Below are 23103 nucleotides of genomic sequence, written 5' to 3'. Positions count from 1 at the left end.
TGTGTGTGGCTCAATGGCGTGTGTTAAGTGTCCACCTACAGTTGCAGCTGCTGCACAGCAGGCAGCGCTGTGTCACTACATATGTATTCATTAATATATCCCTTTTCTTTTTTAGATGTAAAATGTTTACGTCCTCTAACCTGTTTATCTAATAAGATTTAAATATAAATATACGCGGATTTAATATCATGCCGTTCAGGAACGTGGCTTACTGTATTTGCAAATTTAAGTGCTGTTAAATCTTATTACAATAGGATTTTCCTCATCATCATCACCGTCATCATCATCATAATTATATCCTTGATGTATTACCAGCTGAGTCGGAGCATCATAATCATATGGTTTGTTGGAGAGCAGCTTCAGCAGAAATCAAAATAATCAGTACCAGCAACACCATAATTCGCAGCAATCATGATCGTCAGCACCATCAATGATAATTTGTAGCGACCATCATCATCAACAGCAGTAATCATCATCATTAGCAGCAAGCATCATCATCAACAATCATCATCAGCAGCAGCTATCATTTGCAGCAACAATCACCATCAACAACGATCATAATAGCAGAAACAATCACCAAAATCAGAAATGATCAGTAGCAGTACCAATTATCATTATCACCAACAGCAGCAATTATTATTTGCAACAACCATCATTATCAGCAGCGACAATCATCACCAGAATCATTATCATTCATCGTCGTATGCATCGCAGATAAAAGGTAGCAGCAGAATGAGCGTAAAGCATGTAGCAAATTGAAAGCACAGAGTAAGAGGGGAGTGACACGAAGTGTTGTTTGGTAGAGGGCGTGAGTGGTGCGTTGTGACATGTGCCTTCTTTGCTGTGCATGTGAATAGAGCAGATGTCTCCTTGAATAAGAATGGCGAAAATCGTCCAAACAATGTGTTTCGGCCACATTTTACCCATGGAACGCATATTGGAAAAAAAGAAATAGGAATGGGAATAGAGAATAAAGAGGTAAGAAATAAGAAAAAGGGATGGAAAGGGAACAGAGAAATAGGGTAAAAGGGGTCAGGAGAGATGAGGTTAGCGAGGAAGAGACTACATATGAGCCTCAACGCTGCTGCACGGAGTAGCGTCTGTTTTCACAGGGGGCTGCGGGGAGAGGGGAGGGATTTAGAGTGGGAGTGGCCACACAGAAGTCACATGATTTACGGGAGGTTTTGGCTGATTGATGTACAGTATATAGATGGGAATCTAGCTCTAACAGTTCTCAAAGGTGGGGGTGAAAGTCTTGGACCTGGTGCTATGCATGTTGAAGGGGACCGCATACAAAACAGTTTCCCATTGGTCAGGCTATGTCAGAACATGGACTACCCTGAAATCACCCACACGATATGTTGTCAGCCCTGTATCGAGCCGAAATGCACTGTATAGTGTGTCAGGGTTCATGTTAGGATGAACAATCTATTTCTGTGTCCGTCGATACCACAGTTGAGTGTGAACTATTACCGTTATACGTTTTAAGTTACTACGTGTTTGCGTTTGTCCCACCCAAAAAAAGCCAATTTTTTTATGCTTTTATAAGGGAGTAATTTCTTCATGATTTTAAAGGATGGATGGTCACGTCCAATGAATAACAACACGCCGTCAACACAAAACTGGTCATACGTACGACTCTCCTCAAAAGGAGTGACATTTTATTGGTTGAATACAACATCGTTATTTATTTCCATAATATATTTTGAATACATGCATGCAATGTAATTTACATCCCTTTGACAATCCACTTCCACGTTGGTTGTGGGGATTCTTTGAGAAGGGGAGAGGCCGAAGATTGGTGCAGATCTCTCTCATTCACCACTGACGTTAGCCATTGCTGGGACTCAAACCTAGGAGATGGGTTCAGCGCGCAGTGCGCAAATGACTCCTCATTCTATGACAATGCAAATAAATAGTACAAACGGGTGGTATAGTGGTGCAGTGGTGAGCGAACTGCACTAGCAATCAAAGTTACACGAGTTTGATTCCCGGACATGACAAACAACCAGCTGCGATTGATATCTGAACCGGTCCTGGGAGTTACCTTCTCACGACCCATATCAACCAATAACGTGAGTATGACCACACGTGGGGAGGCCTCCATCCAGCAGTGAATTGACAAGGGACTGTAAATTATGAAATAAAGTACATGATTAAATGATTTAACACGTGGCCTGTCGAGACCATTATTATGATTCGTAATACATTTTTGGGTCAGACCGCGAGAGTAAAATTTGTGTTGAACGCTCTCCGTTGTGCTGAAGCAGTAATACATTGGCACGCTTGTTCACATGACAATTGTCTCTGTCGGGTGGACGGTGTACAACATACATTTTATTTATGCAATCTGACCCAAAAATAATTTAGAAATCCATTATAATAGTTTATAATCGACTGGACATGATTTTTTGCGTATTCTTCAGCATCACTGAGACCGGCAATGTCAACTACAATTGTATACTAAAACTATCAACTATTTATTTTAAACTAAACGATTTAATCTTATATTATTGGTTCTTTCGTTAAAGTCCCGTAGAAGGGAAATAACAAAATATAAAACAATAAAATTCTCACGACGTTTCGATTGCAACACAAGCAATCATCATCAGGTGTGAAAACCACAGCAAGAATTTTTTTTTTTTCAAAATGTATTTTTTTTATTGCCGTGGTTTTCACACCTGATGGTGATTGCTTGTGTGCAATCGAAACGTCGTGAGAATTTTATTGTTTTATTTTTATTCTTTTATTATTTCCCTTCTACGTTACTTTACCGAAACAACCTAGAATATGAGTCCCTGCAGTCACGAAAGCTTTAAATCGATATTTAATCTTACTAAATAAGGCCCACCTGAGCTATAGCTCTTTTTCAGAAGTGAGCTGGACAAAAATGATAGCTCAACGAAGTGGCTTATGTGGAAATCTATAGCAGCCAAATACTCTTGTAAGGGATGACAGGGGAAGGATTCCCCCAAAAGAAGGGGGACAGTGGGGCTGGGACAGTGGAAGGGGGAGGAGCAGGCGAGGAGATATAAGAGAGAGACGAACCCCCTGCAACCTGATGTCGGCTTTCCTTTACATCTGGTGGCAGTGGTGGGATCAACAATGGCTACAAGGAAGAACCTCCGCAGAAAAGAGCCGACAGAAGAGTAAGCAGGGTCTGGGGATCTCCCATGTCCAGGGCAACAAGGGGGTCTGCTTCCAGGAGCAGCAGCAGGGGCCCCAGACCCCATGGATGACCCCATGGAGGACCCCATGGAGGACCGCATGGCCCGCGTGGAGAGGGCACTCCAGGAGCTACTGCGTTGGCTCCCTATGGGGGGCCCGCTGGCGCCGGGACCCTCTCTCCCATTCGTACAACGGGAGGAGGCGCCACGGGACCCGGCGGCCGATCAGCCAGCCAGGCATGAGCCGCAACCAGCCCCGTCACGCCAGCCGCCACCGCCGCTCCAGCCGAAGCCGCCAGGGCTAAACACCCAATGAGAGGAGCAGGTGGCAGGACGGGTGCACCGGCTGGGGCCTGTCGAAAATTTTGAGGCCGAGGGGGGTCATTGGGAGGCGTTTGTCCACAGATTCGAGGCTGCCTTCCATGCTCTCGAATGGTCGGACGAAGAGGCGCTACGAGCGCTGCCATTTGTTCTGGACGACGATGCGCTCGCAGCAAGACAACGCTACAGGCGGCCTACGAGGTTTTGGGGGAGATCTATTCCCTAGCTGAGGGCGCCTTTAGACGGTTCCAAGACCACCAGCGGGGGGCTAGAGAGTCCCCTGTAGTCTACAGGGGTGCGCTGCTCATGTTGGCGAGTAGGGCTTTCCCTCGCCTGGCCAACGAGGCGCTGGAAAACCTCGTGGTCGAGCACCTCGTTGCCTATGCTTGCCGTGCCAGCGTCATAAAGCCAGTGGTGATGCTGGATGAATGTACCTCGCTGTAGGCCGCCCAGATCCTACAAGCCCATGAACAGGTCATGGGCCGGGCGCTAACCGTGGGCCAGGTGGCTAACGTAGCGGGGGGGAGCAGCTGGGCCGTTAACTTGGCGCTACCAGGGCCAGCGACGCCAATCGCCGAACCTGCACCGTAGCCACATGCTGTCTACGTGGCAGCTGGGAATGGAGCCATCGCTGCGAGAGATCTACGCAGCGATCCGGGGGCTAGCGGAGCAGAGAGACCAGGGGCGCAACCAGCCGCCGCGCCACTGACAGCTGCCTCTAGAACACCGCGCCGAGCCGCCCCGACAAAACGCCCCATGGGTCTGCCACCATTGCGGTCGAGAGGGGCATGTGGCAAGGGGGAGCCGCACGGAGCCGGAGGCAGCCAACTCCACCTGGAACCCACTGGGGCTAAACACCGACAGGAACCAGGCGAGTGACGCCATCCTGATCACTTGGCACACGAGAGCGTCGGCCTGGTTGGCCGGGCCGGCAATCCACACTCCCGACACCGTGACCTCACCGGTGGCCTGCTCGGGGTGGGCACCATCGGTGTCGGGCCCCGGGCACCACCGTCCTGGTTGGGGGATGGGGATTGCGATGGGGCCGGGGATTGCGACGGGGCCGGGGATTGCGACGGGGCTGGGGATCACGTCGACAATCGAGTCGCGAGCGGGAATCGGGTCACGGACGGACATGGCGTCACGGCCGGATGTGGCGTTACGGTCGTAAGTGACGTCGCGGCCGGAAGTGGCGTCGCGGCCCGAAGTGACGTCATGGTCGAAAGTGACATCGCCGCGCGCGGTGACGTCGCTGTTTACCTGCAATGCCGGCGAGTTTCTAGGGGCACCCCCCCCGGGGCTGAGACAGCACACGCAATCGCCGGTGTGCCATGGAGCCGTCTCGCGCACCGCCTCGCCCTCGCAATGCGGCGAAGCGAGACAGGACCGGGAGGGCCACATCATAAAGGGGGCCCACGCCCCGCAACAAAGGAAGGGGAGGGGGTGGGGAAGAGCTCACGGGAAGGCTCACCCCCCAATTCCCACCTCCCAATACAATGGGGGGGCTACCCCACACCACAAGGGGGGGCACTTCACACTACACAGTGAGCCCAGCCCGCACCCCAGTGGGGAGCCCACCCCACGTAACAAGGGTGCATTCACCCTGCTGTGACACACTCCAAAAGAGGAAACCACATGTTCGGCCTGTTCACATACATCCCCGTCACCTCGCCATACACCGCAGGATAGCGAGCCGCCGCCTGGTCAGTGGCCAGACTCAGCCACACAATGGAAGAAGCTGGCAAGGTGGGTGGTAGCGGCCGTGTCGGGAATCTCGGTCCTGGTCGGTGCAATCGCGGAAGTGTCGGCACACATCCTGGTTGAACTGGGGGCATCGGCCACAATCATCTCGACCACGACCTGAGGTCTACCTTGCCGGTTGGAGATGTCTACAGCAGGAGGAGGTAGGGGGAGTGGAGTATGTCATTTGGGAGGACCTCCTCATGCGATTAGACCCGGCGGAACGCCAGTGATGCCGGGTGGTTCCGGAGTCGCTGCGTCGACAATTGGTCATGGACGTGCACTGCTGCCAGCTGCTACACCTGGCTGGGTGGAAGCCACTGTCCACATTACAGGGTTGGTACTTCTGGCCAGGCATGACCGCTGACGTGCACCGATGGGTCACAACCTGCGTCGAATGCGCGCGGCGGAAGCCACCACCCCAGGTAACCCGGACGCCCCTGCAGCCCATCATGGTGACCAGGGTCAACGAATTGGTCGCGTTGGATGTCTGCTCTATCCTGGGCACTAAAAAGGTCTGAACACCTCCTTATCATCCCCAGACCGATGGGATGGTCGAGCGGCTTAACCGCACCATAGCGGCCATGCTGTCCAAAGTGGTGGACGAGAACCACTCCGATTGGGACCTCCACATCCCGTCGGTCTTAGCGGCATACAGGGTGGCCCCACACGCAGCGATGGGGTTCTCGACGAGATCCCGTCCCGCCTATTGAGATGCAGCTGACGGACATTCCCGCGAGAGCCGTTGCATGGCCAAAGGCACTAAAGGCCTCCCTCATTTACTTGAGGGAAGCCCGCCAAGCAGCTGAGGCCACATCGGCCACCAGCCAATGGAGCAATGTACGGATACGTGAGAGAACAGTGACAGCCAAGCCCTTTAAAGTCGGGGACCAGGCATGGCGACACTGTCCTCAGGTGCCGGTTGGCCTCTCACCGAAATTGCACCGACCCTGGTTCCTTAAGCACTCCAACCTCAGTGCGTCCAGGTCCAACTGGGTAAGCGATGATGGTTTGTGCACCCCACCCACCTTAAGCCATATATCTCTCCACCTCCATCATCGCCATCATCACCGCCATTGTCACCGCCATTGTCACCGCCATCATCATCACCCCTACCCAGGCCGAGGTCGCCGGCCACCACTCGTTGACCTGTGTTCCCTTGTCACCTACAGCACCCCATGTGAGGCTTGATGGAGAGGCGGCACGACCAGAGGTCGCAGGGGCTATAGAGACGGGGCTTTGGCTGGAGACCCAGGCAGACCGTTCAATTGATGTTGTTGTTGTGTTACATTGAATTGTATGATTGCGGGGGGGTTAAGGGCTGTTGTCACTGTAAGTGGGGGGGGGGGGGGGGGGGGCTCATGGGGAGACTGAAATGGTCGATGGGGTTGGCAAAACCGAGGACGTTTTTTTTATTCCAGGGGGGGGGTGGTGATGTAAGGGATTTCAGGGGAAGGATTCCCGCCAAAAGGAGGGGGACAGTGGAGCAGGGACAGTGGAAGGGGGAGGAGCAGGTGAGGGTGAGGAGATATGAGAGAGAATTAGTGGGAAAGGGGAAGAACTGGTGGGAAATGGAAAGAGAAGGCTGGGGACGAGTGTGAACTGGGGGAAGCAATAAAAGACGAACCCCCTGCAACCTGGTGTCGGCTCTTCTTTACGCTCTGAAAATAATGTTTCTAAATTTGGAGGGAAAAACAGGAGAGCCCGGAGAAAAATCCACGTGACTACAGGGATAACATGCAAACTCCAAATATACAGGCATCGGGTCGGGATCAAACCCACAACCTCCTGTATACCAGGCGAGGTAGTTAACATCTCGCCACCATGGCGCCCCTTACCTGATGTACCGATGTCGCCCAGAAAGCACTTTTATATTAAAGTTGAGGCTAGTAAACCATTTTCACATTAAAGTTATAGGCTTTCACGTCGAGCTTAACCTGACACAGACTCAGCGAGTCCTTCCTCCCAGGGATGACGATGAAGACGTATCGGCCCTGCTGTGAATGACACAGGAAGCGCGCCGATTGGCCCGGAGTCACAAAGATGTCTTCTGCGCACCTGCAAGACAGCGCAGCGGTGCGACAGCGATCAGAGCAACGCACGACCCAGGAGCACACAGCACGAGTGGACACGTGGCAGCAAGACGCTTCAGAATTCGCCAAAAGCCGCAGTTATGTCTCCACTCCGAAAGCATTTGAATCGTAAAAATCTGAAGTATTGTTTTTGTGGCCACTCTCATACAAAAAAAACCCTTTAAATTAAAACAGTGTAGGTGGCACATTCAGCAGTGACAATTCTATAAATTAACCTATGGGGCTTGTACCCCCTCCCCCACCCCCACCTCGTAATGGCTGAAGTAACAATTACGTTCACGTGAAAGAGGTAACTATGACCAATACCACCATGACTCACCATCGCTTCCTTACTTCTGCTAGATCCCGCAGGTGACTCACTACGAGTTGCCAGCCCTCAGAAATCAAGCAGGTTTAAGTTTGGTTCGTACTTGGAATGGATAAGATCACCACACATGGCCAGTTTATGCAGATGTTGGATCGTGAGGTGACCAGGAGATGATAATGTTGAGTATCACCTCGAATGTGTGGGTTTTCTCCAGGTACTACCCAAATACCAAAACACTCATTCATGGAAATGGATAAACTGTCCCAATGTAGGACGCTTCTGAAATATTTGGGTGACCAGGCGAGGCTTTGCTGGGTAAATAATCGGTATTGGTGTTACTTACAATGCATTCTTGCTGTGATTGGACGAATTTCCCACTTTAATGTGCGCTCCAAAGAGACGAATGCCCTGTGCGTCGTCTCGATTGGTGATCCTGACGGCGTCCACCGTGTACACGCGGTCAAGCGCGATGCAGAACCAGGGCTCCCACTCGTAGCTGGTGGCACTGCACATCCCACTGCAGAAGTTGGTGCCGTTTGTACCGTCGATGGCTTTGGACGCTTTGTGGTCGGGCCCGGCTGTGCTCGACTGCATCGCCTCCCCGTACGCCACGCTCACTGGTCAAAGAAAATGTTCATGACAAGGAGTCAGCGACGGCTCATGACTCCATGTTGAGGCGGCTACAAATTCTGTCTCAGGTTGTCGAAATCTCAGGCCTCACGTATGCAGGTAGATTTGTTTAGTGACTGGAATGCAATGGCTGAGGTGGCCTCGTCAGAGCTTTCTCCACTGGATGGACACGCGGCAGCCCGTGCAGCTTACCCAGCAGAACCGTTCTGGTGGGAAGGCGGCATTCATTGATTCATCATGATTTCACATTTTCACACGTTTTGGTTTAAATAAAGCAACCTGCATGCTTTGCCTGAGACTGGGAAAGGTTACGCGGGACTTTGTTGCATCCTCAACAGTGGGAACTCCAATACCCTGGTGTCTACAAACTAAGTTGTGTCTGCGGCAGCAGTTACATTGGGTAAAGGAAACGACATGTCTCGGACCGTGTTCGCGAACACAAGGCAATTTTGAAACACGGCAGAACCAATATACATCTGCTGTAGCTGATCACTGTTTTAACGCGGTAGGCCCACGCGATATTGTTTTTTCCGAGACCAAGGTACTCTGCAAACTTTCGGGTTACGATCAAAGATTTGTCCATGAAGCCATCCAGATATATAAACACAGACACAATTTCAACCGAGAAGACGGGTACAGACTGAGCAATCATTGGAAGGACGTTATTAAGTAGGTAAAGTCTTAACTGGCCGTGATGTTTCCTTCCTACCTGCCGAGTTTTAGCAGTTATTTCCGACTCTCTGAGTTGCATTGCCAGGTTGGATGTCTCACCGGCACGGCCGCCGCTGCTCCTTTCCCTTGATGTGGCTGTGACGCTCGTGTTGTGGCGGACTGTGACTGGCTGTGGTGTTTCTGTGTGTCTCTCACGGTCACCTGTGTTGCGGTCGGTGCACTTCTCTCTCTTCCGCGCGTCTGTGCGGGTTTCTGGCCCCCACCCTTTTGCCAGGTGCGGCGGCCGCTCCCCCTTCCCCCCTCTACCCCTCCAGGGACTGTGCAGTACAGTGATACCTCGGTTCACGAACACTTCGGTTCACGAACAACTCGGTTCACGAACAGAAAATTTCATAAAAATATGCTCCGGTTCACGAACTCCGCTTCGGTTCACGAACAGGAGCCGCGGCGATTTTTATGCTAATTCCAGGCTGTCACATGGTCGTGACTTCCTGTAGGAAGATCGTGGAGAGAAGCAGAGACACAGAAGGAAGTACTGTGGGTACTGTGAAGACACTTTCAGTGACTTTTTGATTTTTGGTGTGCTTTTTAGCACATACAGTACTGTACTATACTACTGTACTGTACTATACTACTGTACTGTACAATACTGTACTTACTGTATTGTACAGTTCACCTGTTTGAGTGCTTACTGTCTCCCACCCGCCTCCCACCTGCCTTCCTCCATGCCAGAAGTCATCTCAAGCAAGGTTAGTGTTCTCTCTTTATACATTACTATACTGTACAGTACTACAGTAATGTCTATTGTCATTTGTTTCATATTTTTGTGCTTCAAAAACCAAAAAAAAAGGTCAGAACGGATTAACCGGATTTACATTGAACCCTATGGGAAGATGTGCCTCGGTTCACGACCAATTCGGTTCACGACCAGAGTCAGTTCTCTGGCCCCGCCCTCTTGCCGATCCAGCCCCCCCCCCTCCCGGGTCTATATATATAGTGCCGTGTCTAGCAGCCGGCTTTCTCACCTGAAGACGGTCGCTTGCGTTGCGATCGTAACGTCGTGATCTATTATTTTGTCTACCTACGTGACTTTACCGAAAGAACCAAAGAGTATGGATTCCTGCAGTCACGAAAGCTTCCAATCAAGAAGATGATTTATAAAGATCTTAATTAGATTTTAATTGTGTGAAACAAGTCTTTACGGGGAAAAAAACATCTTTATTTGTAGAGCTCGCGGTGAGCAGTGCAACATCGCGATTGATTGCGAGAGTGGCCCCGATAGATGATGTTCCTGAATGACTTCTGAAGTCACCACTATGCCCTGAAAAGTGTCCATTGCATGACAAAACTCACATCTACAGTTCACGGATCTGGTATACGTATAGTTATCCGCAATCTAAATTTAAAATAAGACTTTTGGTGCAGTCATTGGTGATCAGGTTGAGAACAACAACTCACCACACGTCTGATCTTGGTTTAATCTTATTAAAGCTTAAAATTCGAACCCAGTATCTCAGCAGCTCATTGCTATGACCTGCCCGTTAAGAATCGCTCGATTGCTAAGACTTCACTCAACACCTTGGCTTTATCTGTGGACTTGGGATTTCATCAGTGCTGGCTCAGTGTTAAGTGCTTAATGCAAAGCTGTGTAATTTAACACAGTTAATACAAGAATGATAAAAGGTTACGGCCAACAACCGCCTGTTCAGGTTGGTATGGAGGAATAAACTCCAAAGAATTGCGTCACGTACTTTCATTTTTCAAGAGAGGAGCAGTGGAGACTTGCACCTCACATAAACTCAACCACGCATAGCGCGAGGAGTTGATGAAGATGTAGCGTCCCTTCTTTCCTGAACAGTTAAATGTCACCACGGTGGATTGGGCAGCCTCCTCCAGAGTTTTACACCTGCAACAAATATAGAACCGTTGCGATTACTAACATCAACTCTGGCTATGCACTTCATATCCACACAGCAGTTCGATGCTTACTTAGACATTTAGTATTTATGTTGTTCCAGTGTCATCTTTTTTCTGGTAAAATTCAGCGGGAAGATACTGGAAAAAATATGCGATCCACAGTCGAAACATGAAAAGTTCAAATCCTGATCAGGAGTCAATTTGATCCATTATCCCTCTGGAGCCAATAAAATAGGCTCCACTTTTTAAGAATCTAACAGTGTTTATCCTATAGGAATATTGACCCCTACATTGGGAATGTAGAATTGGCACCACTGATGATGAGTGCCACTCCAGTTGTGGCCCTGAATACATTTCTATCTGAGATTTCAGCCATATGATTTGTGGTACGATTACAGGAACACAGTGCCCTACTCTTGTCACAGAGTCACTGATGGTGATTATTGCAGACAGCACATCTTTTTTACATCCCCACAGAGGAGAACTGTGTTCCGCACGCGCTGTCGTGAGGCTCCTATGAGGCCCCCACGTGTCCACCCACACGTGACCTTGCCTCGGTTCAGGGCATGACGAAATATTTGTGATGGGTTTTTCGCGCAGTCAGACGAGAGACCATAATATGCACTCCACGTAAGATTGTGTGTGTTCGTTGAAAGGCTGCTATTCTAGTTTAACACGTAGGCTTTCGCGACCAATATTATTTATAATCAGCGTTTTTGGGTTTAGATCGCATTATTTATAATCGTGTCGTAACCCTCCACCACCCGACAGGGCCAATCAGTAAAAAAGTGTCACGTTGACAAAATAAAAATAGTTCACTGCTTTAGCTCACCGGTGTGTTGAAGCGTGAAACCACAACATTTACAATTCTTGAGTACGACGTTTCGCTGGTAATTGCATCCAGCATCATCGGGCAATTCGCCAGAATGGTGAGGCTCTGCTCTGTCTCCCGTTCTTATATAGAGTAGCAGCAGGGTGACGTCATCATTAACTCATTAACTCATCAGGTGCAAAGATTTGAGGCGGGGGGGGAGGGGTTATTGTAATTATATACTAGATTAGTAATCAGGCAGTTGTTACGATGCGAGTTGTAGATAATAATCAGTTGGAATATGTTTTATTGTAATTATGCTACGTTAGTAATCAGTTAGTGTTTGTTTCCCTTATAAGGAATTGTAATGTATCTTATTTAATAATACGCTTCCAGGCCGCACTAAGCCTGTAGCTGTCTGAGCGATTAAAGTTATTTTTGTTTCTCTCAATTTCAATGGATTCTCTAATTAGTCTTTGCCAGTAGTAACTAGTTTTACACAACACTTCAACGTTGTCAAAATTAATTGAGTGTCCTTGTTGGCATGCATGTTCTGCCACTGCCGACAGTTGTGTTTGCGATAGTTTAATATTTCTCTGGTGTTCTTTTAGTCTTACACTAATGTTACGCCCCGTCTGTCCAATATAGCATCTGCCACATAAACAATTAATCCGATATATACACCTTCTGTTGATAATTTAGGTAATTCGTCTTTAGTGCAAGTTACTAGTTGTTGAATTTTGTGTACTGTACCAAATCTTACTGTAATGTTTTGCTTTTGTAAAACACGGGCTAATTTGTCAGTTACTCCTGAGATAAATGGTAGTTTTATTGTTTTAACAATCTGATCGCTTTCAGCAGTGTTGCTTTGCGATCGTGATTTGGCATTTAGTGCTCTGTTAATTTGAGCATTATTGTAGCCATTCTGTCTTCGTGCTTCTTTAACATGTTTAATCTCTCTCACTAGACTTTCACCATCTGACACTGTTTTAGCCCGATGTATGAGCGTCTTGATAAGAGAGGATTTCTGAGCTGGGTGATGATGCGAATCTGCATTCAGATAGGCATCAGTGTGCGTTTGCTTTCTGTAAACGCTGTGTGTTATTTTACCATTTAGGCCATGCCCAAGTAAAATATCGAGGAACGGGAGTGTATTATTCACCTCCATTTCCATAGTGAACTGAATGGCCGGGTTTTGTGTATTGAGATGATTTAGAAAATCGTTAAGTGTATCTTTACCATGTGGCCAGACAACCAAAGTGTCATCTACATATCTAAACCAAAAGGATGGTTTTAATGTGCTCGAGGCAAGTGCTCTGGTTTCAAAGTTTTCCATGTACAAATTTGCTATAGCAGGAGATAAAGGAGAGGCCATTGCTGCTTCCTCCCTTTGTTTAAAGAATTCGCCTCTCCATAAGAAGTAAGTGTTATTTAAAGAATGGTCAGCGAGTTTCGGAATATCTTTTGGTAAACCTGTATTCTTTACCAGTGTATCAAGTAATTTAAGCGACTCGCTCACTGGAACCTTAGTGAATAGCGAAATCACATCAAAACTCGCCAAAATATCATTAGGGTTAAGTTTAATATCTTTGATCACATTCACAAGATGTTCTGAATTTCTTATGAATGAAGATGTCCTACCGATGTAGGGCTGTATTTGTTTAGTTACATATTTGGCTAATTTATATGTGGCAGAGCCAATTGTACTGACTATGGGTCGTAATGGGATGCCGATTTTATGGATCTTTGGTAGCCCATACAGTCTAGGTGGTTTTGAAGCCCTTGGCTTAATTAGGAATTGCTCATTTTTTGGGATTAATGAATTTGCAATGATTGCAGTAGTCTTACGTTCCAATGTATTAGTTGGATCTCGTTTAATTTTAATGTAGGTACTTTCCTCTAATAAATCTTTAATTGTATTATCATAATCGGCTCGTGACATCACTACAGTATGCTATTCTAACCCAAAATTTCCAGGTTTTTGGCTCAGAATTCTCGCTAGGAATTGTATTAGCCTCCTGTGTTTCTCAGGAAATCAGCCAATCTTCAGTCGCAATATTCAGATCAAGAGGTCATCAAGGACATGTCGTTGATGCCACTATAGCTCTCCATTGCTTCCTTCTGTAACACCCCAAAACAATTGCGCAGTCAGCACCCAACCTCTGAGGACTGCTCTTACAATCTCCATCACCACCATCTGGCGTTACGTCTTCCCAAATAGTTCCCACGCTCTGGGTGTCTCCAGGGCTTGTTTCAGTTACCTGTCCTTCCCGATCTTGCACATATGCTCCATCACAACCACCTCTTCCTGATTACAACTATTACACTCTCCTTCCATGTTCTATTTGGAACTTACATGTTGTTTATCTCATCCTGCCATAAACATCCTTGCATCTTCTATATGCAACTGTACTCTAAGGCCAGACGCCTTTTTCTAGTAGATTTGTTAAGGGTTCAGTAGCAGGTGGTCAGCTAATGTTTTTGGTAAGGGCCTTTTTCTGGCCACTGAACATGGACCACTGCTCAAACGGTTAGCATACTCTATTTTTTTGGTTCAATAATCAAGTCATAATGATGGTGGCGAGGTTTGTGTAGACTGTTATGAATGCCGATAATGTTGAATGCGAGGAACAGCAGGCAATGTTCATATTCCAAATGTGATATACTTGCATCGTATTATTGGTTGTGGTGTCCGAAGATTGTCCAATGTAGATTGTATGTGATGTGATGGCATTTTCCCAATAGTCACTCCGGAACGTTATGGTCACAGCGTGGACAGGGACCTCCTCCTTCATGTCCAGTTTCCACCAACTTTGATAAGAACCACCCTTCGAGCTCGCGCATGACTTGCTGTTGGTGTAGTTCATGTCCGTGTTCCCGTCAATGGCGAGAGAAGCTTCTGCGCAAAAGTTACTCTGGTCACAAAAGGTGCTGAACTGCGTCGCTATACCGTGTATGGCCACGTTTGTGCCTAGAAGGTGAAGAAGAGAGAGAGCACTTGTGTATTATTTGCAGTTTGTAGGAGAGTGAGTGATATGTGGAGCGGTGCCCTACCGCTCTACATATCACTCACCAATTTAACCAATACACAGGCCACACCCAATGCAGTGTAACCAAACACAGTTCTGTATCACTATCGTTTTCAATAAATATTAACTTATGCGATCTTATTACAACGTTGGCCTATGCCTCCTCAGCGAGTCGGATACGTGATGTTGTGCTGTCTATTATAGCGACGACCAGGGTGAAGTATGTTTAATCAGGGTTTCTAAATTATATCGCACATAAACAACTTAAGTCTTTTATTTATCCAATTGAACTGGAGTCCACACGACCGAAGTCTTCCCGTAAGTCTTTATTCTCTTCTTCACACCATTTACACCACGACACACCCACAGCAAGCCTCGTCTATAATAGAGGGTTTTTGGATCGCGTAAATATATAAATGTGTCGTTAAACCCGCCACCACCCGACACAGCCAACGTGCCAATTCGTCACTAGTATAGCACTAGTGTATAGTGTAGTATATAGTAGTGTAGTGTATAGTGAAGTGTATAGTAGTGTAGTGTATAGCAGTGGCGGCTCCTGCAAAATCTCTCAGGGGGGGCAAATGTCTGGATGATTGATAAGGATAAGGTCTACCCATGCAATGGATAAATTAACAGCTTAAGCATGTAAAGGCAACTTCACTTCTTTAATATTAATGAAAAATAAAGTGACTCTTACAATACATCTTGTTTGTTTCTATACTCACTATTAATGCAATCCACTCAAGTTTCTTTTATTAAAGATTCTACTAGGTGGCGACAAAATTATATTGTTGGATGAAACGTGCTTACGTATGATGACGTAAGCACGTTAGGGCGAGCCCTCCCGGTCGAAAAAAAACATCTTTGAATGTAAGTCTATGGGGCTACTCGGGGCGATTCTCAGCCGGAGTGAAATCGCCCAAAAAGAGGCGGTACTCCACAGAACGTGACATGACGCTGATTGGACTATATCCAGAGGCACAGTGACGGCTAGCGTGACTCTGTGGTTGAATAACATCGGTGGTGCGTCGCCCAATCGCCCTAATGAAGAAACCGCCCCTGGTGTATAGTGTAGTGTATAGTGTAGTGTATAGTGTAGTGTATAGTCGTGTATAGTGTAGTGTATAGTGTAGTGTATAGTAGTGTATAGTGTAGTGTATAGTCGTGTATAGTGTAGTGTATAGTAGTGTAGTGTATAGTAGTGTATAGTGTATAGTAGTGTAGTGTATAGTGTAGTATACTAGTACAGCACTAACCGGTGTGTTGGAGAGCCAAGCCACAACATTTACAATCTGAGTACGACGTTTCGCCAGTAATTAGAACTAGCTTCATCAGGCGACAGCCATATTTGTGGAGAGGTCCTCCTGATTTGTTCCTTATATATCGTCCTTGGGAGCCACAAGCCCATGACACACACCCCTTACTCTCTCTCCGAATATTTTAGGAACTCTCCCGACATTCCTCTCAGCTCTCATTTCTCGTTTACTGCCAAATATATCCCCTTCAGGTTCCCTGCCTCTCCCTGTCTCCTTTTTCGGAGCCTCATTACTGCCGCCTTTCTTTAATTATCTGAGGCGTAGACGAGTACAGGCGGTCTCCGATTTATGATGGTCTGATGAACGACCACAATGAAAGCTCAGCACATGTGACTGCTCACTTTGGATTACAGGACGCCTAAATACAACTGCCTCTTTAGACGCTGTACACAATAGTGTGGCAGGTGCTTTTCGGGTAAAAATGAGGTGTGTGTGTATATATACATTTGCATTGACAGATGTTGATGTTTGTTTCAACGTGAAGGGACTTTAGACGTGTGTTTTTTTACCCAAGAAAGCGTCTCTTAGTCTATAAGACCCTTTGCTGGGAGGACCCTGCTTGAAATAATTTACCAACTCGTTACTGAACATTCATGCTCGTGGGAATAAACCGCAGAAAAACCGAAACATTTCATGTGGGTAGATCAGCAGCCTAGTCTCGGTACTGCCACCTTCAGGCACCTCGTAACCCTGTCGGTTTTGTGTCCCACGAACGCAATGGTTTCTGTGAACCTGACAACCAGAGGTTGCAACCGGGTACCCGATACCCGTACCCTACCCGATACCCGGCTACCCGTACCCGGCCGGGTACGGGTACCCGTTTGCGACCCTGGTGCGGCCGGGTACGGGTAGGCCGTGAGTCACTGGTGAGTAACTGTTTGTCACTCATTTCTCAACGTCTTGTCTGTTCTCACAATTCAAGTTCCTAGAATCAACCCACCCGCGCCTGCAACATGGCTTCATCCCAGAGGTCGCAATCAGGTACCCGATACCCGTACCCTACCCGTACCTGGCCGGGTACGGGTAGGGTACGGGTACGGCCGGGTACGGGTACCCGTTTGCGACCCTGGTGCGGCCGGGTACAGGTACGGGTAAGAAATCAAAACCCGTTTAGGACCTCTGCTGACAACCATCCCTTCAAAACAATGATTCAGTGAAGCTTTTCTGGACAAGTTCAACCATCACAGCCAAAGCCGTTGATGCCACCACGCCTCATTGCCAACACTTTGCACCCTCTGCCAGACACTGCAACTGCTGCACAGTCGACACACAGTGACCGACAAGAACAATTATAATTGTTATTGGATGAAGAATAATTATAAATTCTAATGTTATACCATCACTGGAAGGATGCCAATATCATAAGTTGGTCTTCGTCCAGTCGTGTGTGGAAAATTATTTTCTATTGCATATGGCAGAAAAATGTTCAAAAGCCATGTGAAGTGTGAGTTACAGAGATGCACACACTAGAGTTGGAGGCAACACATCAATTAACAACTTCTCTAACCACTTCAGGTTCTATAGCTAGGTGTGGCTATACCGTCCGCTATGTGTGTGGGAGTCAACTATAACGAACGGGCCAGTCAGCACACACGCTGCCTGACCCACGATGCCGAGCTAAGACTCAACCCGACGAACCGAAGAGCGAAGAGACTCCAGGACGATCCCCACAAACGATCCCCATTCCCTGTCGGGGCTCCCCCTTTATTTCCCTGGCCACGGCCTCGCCCCCGCCCTCGGCCACGCCCCTTCCAGGATCAAGTCAGGAGCTCCCGGCTCCTTGTCACGTGTCCCTCGAGCCTCCTAGGGAAGTTCTCGGCGCTCAGCAGCACTCCTATGATAGTGGCTGGCGCTAACACAGAGAAGTAACATCAATTACGTCACTACACGTACCAAATGTCGAGGTCTTATATTCACCACAAGACGACTTCAGGAGAGAGTTTGGGTAGTTATCCTGTTTCCTCTGTTGAAGGAGTGCATGCCACAGTGGTTTACTGTATAGTCCATAGTTTGTCTCGGAGTCACACTACTATGGCTTGCCTTTCATTTCCCATTCATGAAAATGTTTGTGCATTGGCCTGTTGATGTTCTAATGCCGTTGATAGTTTCATCAGTGGCAATCATGCCAAGTCATCAATTTCCAAGGAAGAGCAATACCTGATCAAATCAAGGGCATCAAAACCACCAAGACTTTATGGGCTGCTAGAAATTCACAAACCTGATGTCCCATTAAAATCCATAGTTAGTAGCCGGAGAGCCGGGCCACGCTGACAGTATAAGAGAGGCCCCGGGGGGGGGGGGGGGGGGGGGGACCTCGTGGCTGTCGTTTCGAGTGGAATCCCGTCGTGCTGCTGGAGTCTTCGCCGCTGTCTCCGTCTTCACCATCTCGGCGTCGCCAGTCAGGCAGTCTACCAGCTGCCTTGACTGGGAACTTTAGTCAGTAAGTGTTACTGTCAGGCCGTGTTAATAAACAGAAAATGCATACTGATGCGTGTCTGAATGCAGTCAACACCATCACCCCGCACAGAAAGCTGCTCTTATCAAGACGCTCATTCATGATCCACCAAACCTTCCCACCTCCAAGTCATTGGTTTACAAAAGTGCATTGCCTGCTGTAGGCCAGGTAATACACGTGTATGGAAAAGAGGCGGGCTGGATGAAGTACAGAATTGTGTTCAATACTCACGTATCGTGGGGTATGTGGATGTGTCCTCACATTCCCCAAGCTGCACCAGCGCCGCCAACACGAGCACGAGCTTCATTGTCCTGAAACACAAAACGGCACCATCAGCCTGCGTGACGGGCACAGGCAGCTTTGACCTGGAGCAAGGGGGCACTCGACCTGTAGGCAGGGCAACATTTCCCACTCGATATATCCTTGATCGCTGTGAGGCTGGCTGGCTTGTACTATGCATTATCGGTGTAAAGCACTACCGCGACAGTACAATAAAGTATATCCCTCATCATAATACGATTTCTATGCAATACTACCATATATTCTTATAATCCTATGAACAGGTTTATAAACAGGTGCATGGCCCCACGGAATAAGGTGAGATCGATGTGGCATTAGTCTCACAGATCCAATTCACCCAAATTCTCTGACACAATAACTGCAAGTAATAACTGGAGGAGCGTTCAGTATGAAATGCATAAACCGTTGCTCACGAAGTCGCTGTCAATTCTCAGTCCAAGTAGTTACTGATTGAACTCTCAGATAATAGCATACAAACGCAAGGTATTTTCGTTACCTTGCAAAAAACAACGCACTTTTATATCAAGAATGTTCAACTACAATCAAAAGGTTACGAGTTCAAATCCAGGTCGGTGTGTGACACTGCCCATCATCCTTCCTCGGTCGATAAAACGAGTTCCACTTTGTGGGAAGTCAATGGCGGATGTCCTAATACAGACTTTAGCCCTGTGCCACGTGAATGTGGAATTTCCACTGCTGGCTCAGGGAAGACGACGTAAGTGCCACCATCCTATTGTGAGTTCAAGCAAGGCGGCACTCGGGTATTTAAACGTTGAGCACCCGACGAGAGACGCCACATTTCCTGTTTCAGATATACAAACCTTGCTACTGCTGCTTGGGCATATGTCACGATCTACAGATGGCGACGTCAGCATTTGAATTTATCTTCAGCCTTATGACTAAAATACGAATACCCGTTTAGTTTCATTATTGATTGTTGGCTAAGATCGCATAACTGAAACGTGTGTCCTAAACTCTCCTCCACCTGAAGTTGTCACGTGAAAAAAATGCGTCAATGTATTGCTGATTCAGCACGACCAGTAATGTTGGAGAGAAATCCACACAGACATTGAACTATTGGGTACAGACGTGTCACGAGTAAGTTACACACGGCATCGTTCGGCAGTTACCAGAAATCTTACATGAAGCATATCGATCGCGAAGACCTGAGCATTACATTTACCTGTGTTGTTGTGTTATAGTACAAAATTGGAGTACACTTACTTGGTGGTCCGTCAATCATGCAGTCTGCTGACTGAGTGTCTGTGGGTTTGTTCCAACCTTTTTATTCTTACCCTCAATCAAATAACGCTTTCAAACGGTGTTTGTTTTTGGACAATAGGATATCTTTTCTCATTATTCTGCCATTGTTCTCTCACGGAAAAACGTTACGTAATTACGTCCTTCATAAAGACATTTGCTGGGTGTTTGGTAACATGCTCACAGCTGCGCGTGCACATGAATGTGTAATAGTACAAGGTAAATATTCACTGAATATAACCTTTCATTTAAATACAGCTGCCTGTGTGATCACCGTTACATTTCATGTTTTACAATGTACGGCCGTCCCTCGCATAACGCGTGATGTGTTCCTGAAAAACAGCACACAAGTCGAATCGCACTGTCTAAAGCCTATTCTCCCATAAACATACATGTTGCCGAAGAAAATTAGGAATCATTTCATAATTGTAGCCCTGGATTTCCAAAATACAGGCGTATCTCGCGTTACGAGCATTCCTACTACGAGAATTCGCAATAACGAGCAATTTGAAATTAGACCAATTGGTTCGCAAAACGAGCAAAATGCTCGCTTATTGAGCAGAGACCGATCAATAAATCTGTGTCCGGTGGCGGCAGGGTGTGCACGGTGGCCCGCAGCTGTTTACCAGCTGTGCTGTGCTGAATGCCCCGCGTTTTTTGTGGTGTGGGAGACGGGGGGCCTCGTGGTGGCACTGTAATAGGTAGGTGGTGTGATGGTCAGCGCGCTGCACTACGAACCCGGCGACCCGAATCCGATTCCTGATCACGGCCAACACCAGTGAAGATTATCTCAACCGCTCCTGGACCTTTCCTAGGTCGACTCAGCCTCAAATTAGTCCGTGGTGTGGTGTGTAAACATCGCTATTAGGGAGACAAAGGCGGCCAGGTGTGGTGCTGGCCACCCACCCCCTTGATTGCCGTGCCGGCCTTCATAGGTGCTTGTCCACAGCACTTGACTCAAGTCTGTTAAGGCTATATTTATTTTTTTACTTTTTTTTTTATTATTATTTGTATTTCTCACGTTAAAAACGTTAAGAGTGGAAAATGTCGGTGCTGAAACGTAACTCAGCGTTTAACACGAGAGTCAATGGAAAAACGATGTCCGCTTAAATGAGTTTTCGTTTTCCGAGCAATGTTTTGCGGAACGTATCTCGCTCGTTAAGCGAGACGCTCCTGTACGTATAACTGTAATGCTTAATAATATGAACATTACAATAATTACTTAATAAGGCTTTTAAAATACTTATATTTCTAAAGATGACTTAATAAGGTGGCTACGCCCAGCCCGTGGCAACACTGAGCGCTGCCATAACGTGGTGACTCTATCACATTTATATTTTAGTAGCTTAACCTGGGAAATGCATAGTTTTAACTTAAAAATTTGATCATTGAAAATGTTTTTCTTACTTATTTAGCGCGTAACTGTGAAACGCATAGCGTAAGTGTGAAGTACGAACAGTCATCGACTTACGAACACAATTCGTTCCCGAGAACCGTTTGTAAGTCAATCGGTTCCTAAGTCGGAAGAAAATCATGCACTCTATTCAAATGACCATACAGTCAGTGTTATAAAATGTTACGAGCATTGTTAAACTCACAAGAAGAAATATTGCACATTTCCATGTAACACTGTAAAAATAGAGTATATAAAGTATAAAATAAACAAATAGGGAAAACAAAAATTTGTTTTATTGTCACTTACCTTAAGTCCTGATGCTGGCTTGCTTGTTGGAAGGGGTGCAATGAGTAGCCAGAATTTCACACACACAGAACATGTGCACGTGCACACAAAGAGACACACACTAATGACAAACATCCCCCGTATACAATATAACCTTAACATATACTATTGGGGCAAGTGCTGTTAGCGAGCAGCGCCTATGAAGACCGATATGGCACATGAGGGGGCTAGTGGCCAGCACCACACACGGCCACCTTTTTCTCCCCAGTGGCATGTTTACACACCGCACCAGGTACTAATTTGAGGCTGAGTCGACCTACGGGAGGCCCAGGACAAGTTCAGAAAATCGTAACTGGTGTTGGCCGTGTCGCCACTTTGGTAACGATGCGTGCTAACCGCTACACAACCGTTCCCCACACATTCACTTTCAACAACAACAACTGTCATTCGCCACTAAGTGATGTTATTGAGCTGATCTGGCCTATGCTTTCCAATCACTTTCACACACTTACACACAGGCACAAGTGTGCGCGCACAAAGACAAACACTCACTCCAGAAACGAGGTTGACTCATTACATATCGCAGAGGATCTCTCCACTGAACAAAATATTTCTGCGGTTCAGTTCGCAAGTGCGAGTTTGTGTTTAAAATGTTTTAATGGAAGCTGGTTCATAAGTGTGGATGTTCGTAAGTCGGGAGTTCGTAAGTCGATGACTGTCTATATGAGGCTACTCGCCTCAGCTGTAGCAATGTGATATGTTTGTCTCTTGCTCAGAGCACCACCACAATGCGAACACGAGCGGGGAGAAAACAGTGACCAGCAAAATGTCACAGGGCGGCAGCGAGATAGCCAGATAATACAGTAATTAAATGCGTCTTCGTTTCCTTCATGAAAAGTGAGACAACAATCTTTGCCGGGTGTTTGATAACATGCTCACAGCTGCTTACAATTGTCAACGTTTAACAATGTAAGGAACATATTTTCCGATGTAATCTTTTATTTTAAAACCCAATTAATGTGTGATAATCGTTTTAATTTAGTTTTCCAATGTACAGTAATTACCAATTATTTGGCAATTACCAACCGTTTAAGTAAAATTATTTGTTTACATCATGTATGTAAAGTGCATTTCTTGGGTTATAAAAACTGCTGTGGATAGACATCAAGCAGTGGATAAGCCTGGTTGATGGTGAATAAAAACTGCTGAAGAGATTTTGGTATTGGTGGGTTGACAATGACTATTTGCCAATGAGTTGCAATCATAAAGAACATCTTAACACCTGTATTTTCTTTTTAAATCCTTTATATTAAGTTCGCTTGCTTGCTTGCGTGCTTGCTTGCTTACGACCGTGTAAATCTTTCGGTCGTTTTTTAACCCACTTCCCATGATCCAATCGAGTTG

At 46.9% G+C, this 23103-nt stretch overlaps 1 protein-coding gene across 2 annotated transcripts; it reads right to left on the bottom strand.

Moving 5' to 3' along the window:
• Positions 1–1626: 1626 nt before the first annotated feature.
• LOC133348627 (fucolectin-3-like) lies at positions 1627–21844 on the bottom strand. Of its 2 annotated transcripts, none has more exons than XM_061561551.1 (6): positions 21721–21844; positions 18690–18769; positions 14329–14629; positions 10682–10836; positions 7972–8245; positions 1627–7286 (listed from the first exon to the last, which is right to left on the bottom strand). In XM_061561551.1, exons 2-6 carry the CDS (start codon positions 18763–18765, stop codon positions 7115–7117), a joined length of 978 nt encoding a protein of 325 aa, XP_061417535.1. In that variant the 5' UTR covers positions 18766–18769; positions 21721–21844; the 3' UTR covers positions 1627–7114. The 2 variants fall into 2 exon arrangements, with proteins under 2 accessions (XP_061417535.1, XP_061417534.1); XM_061561550.1 differs by lacking the exon at positions 21721–21844 and adding an exon at positions 19983–20010.
• Positions 21845–23103: the final 1259 nt, after the last annotated feature.

This window comes from Lethenteron reissneri, chromosome 27 (assembly GCF_015708825.2).
Source record: "Lethenteron reissneri isolate LAM-NWPU_2019-01 chromosome 27, ASM1570882v1, whole genome shotgun sequence".
NCBI lineage: Eukaryota > Metazoa > Chordata > Hyperoartia > Petromyzontiformes > Petromyzontidae > Lethenteron > Lethenteron reissneri.
Note: the sequence above shows the minus strand (reverse complement) of the source record. Positions and strands in the feature narration are given on the sequence as shown.

Excerpts from the sequence above, each read along its gene's own strand:
- LOC133348627 (XM_061561551.1), bottom strand. The coding sequence starts at position 18,765 with ATGAAGCTCGTGCTCGTGTTGGCGGCGCTGGTGCAGCTTGGGGAATGT. Across the intron at positions 14,630-18,689 it reads ATCCACATACCCCACGATAC|GCACAAACGTGGCCATACAC; the intron begins GTGAGTATTGAA and ends TTCACCTTCTAG. Across the intron at positions 8,246-10,681 it reads TCCTCTCTTGAAAAATGAAA|TGAGCGTGGCGTACGGGGAG; the intron begins GTACGTGACGCA and ends TTCTTTGACCAG.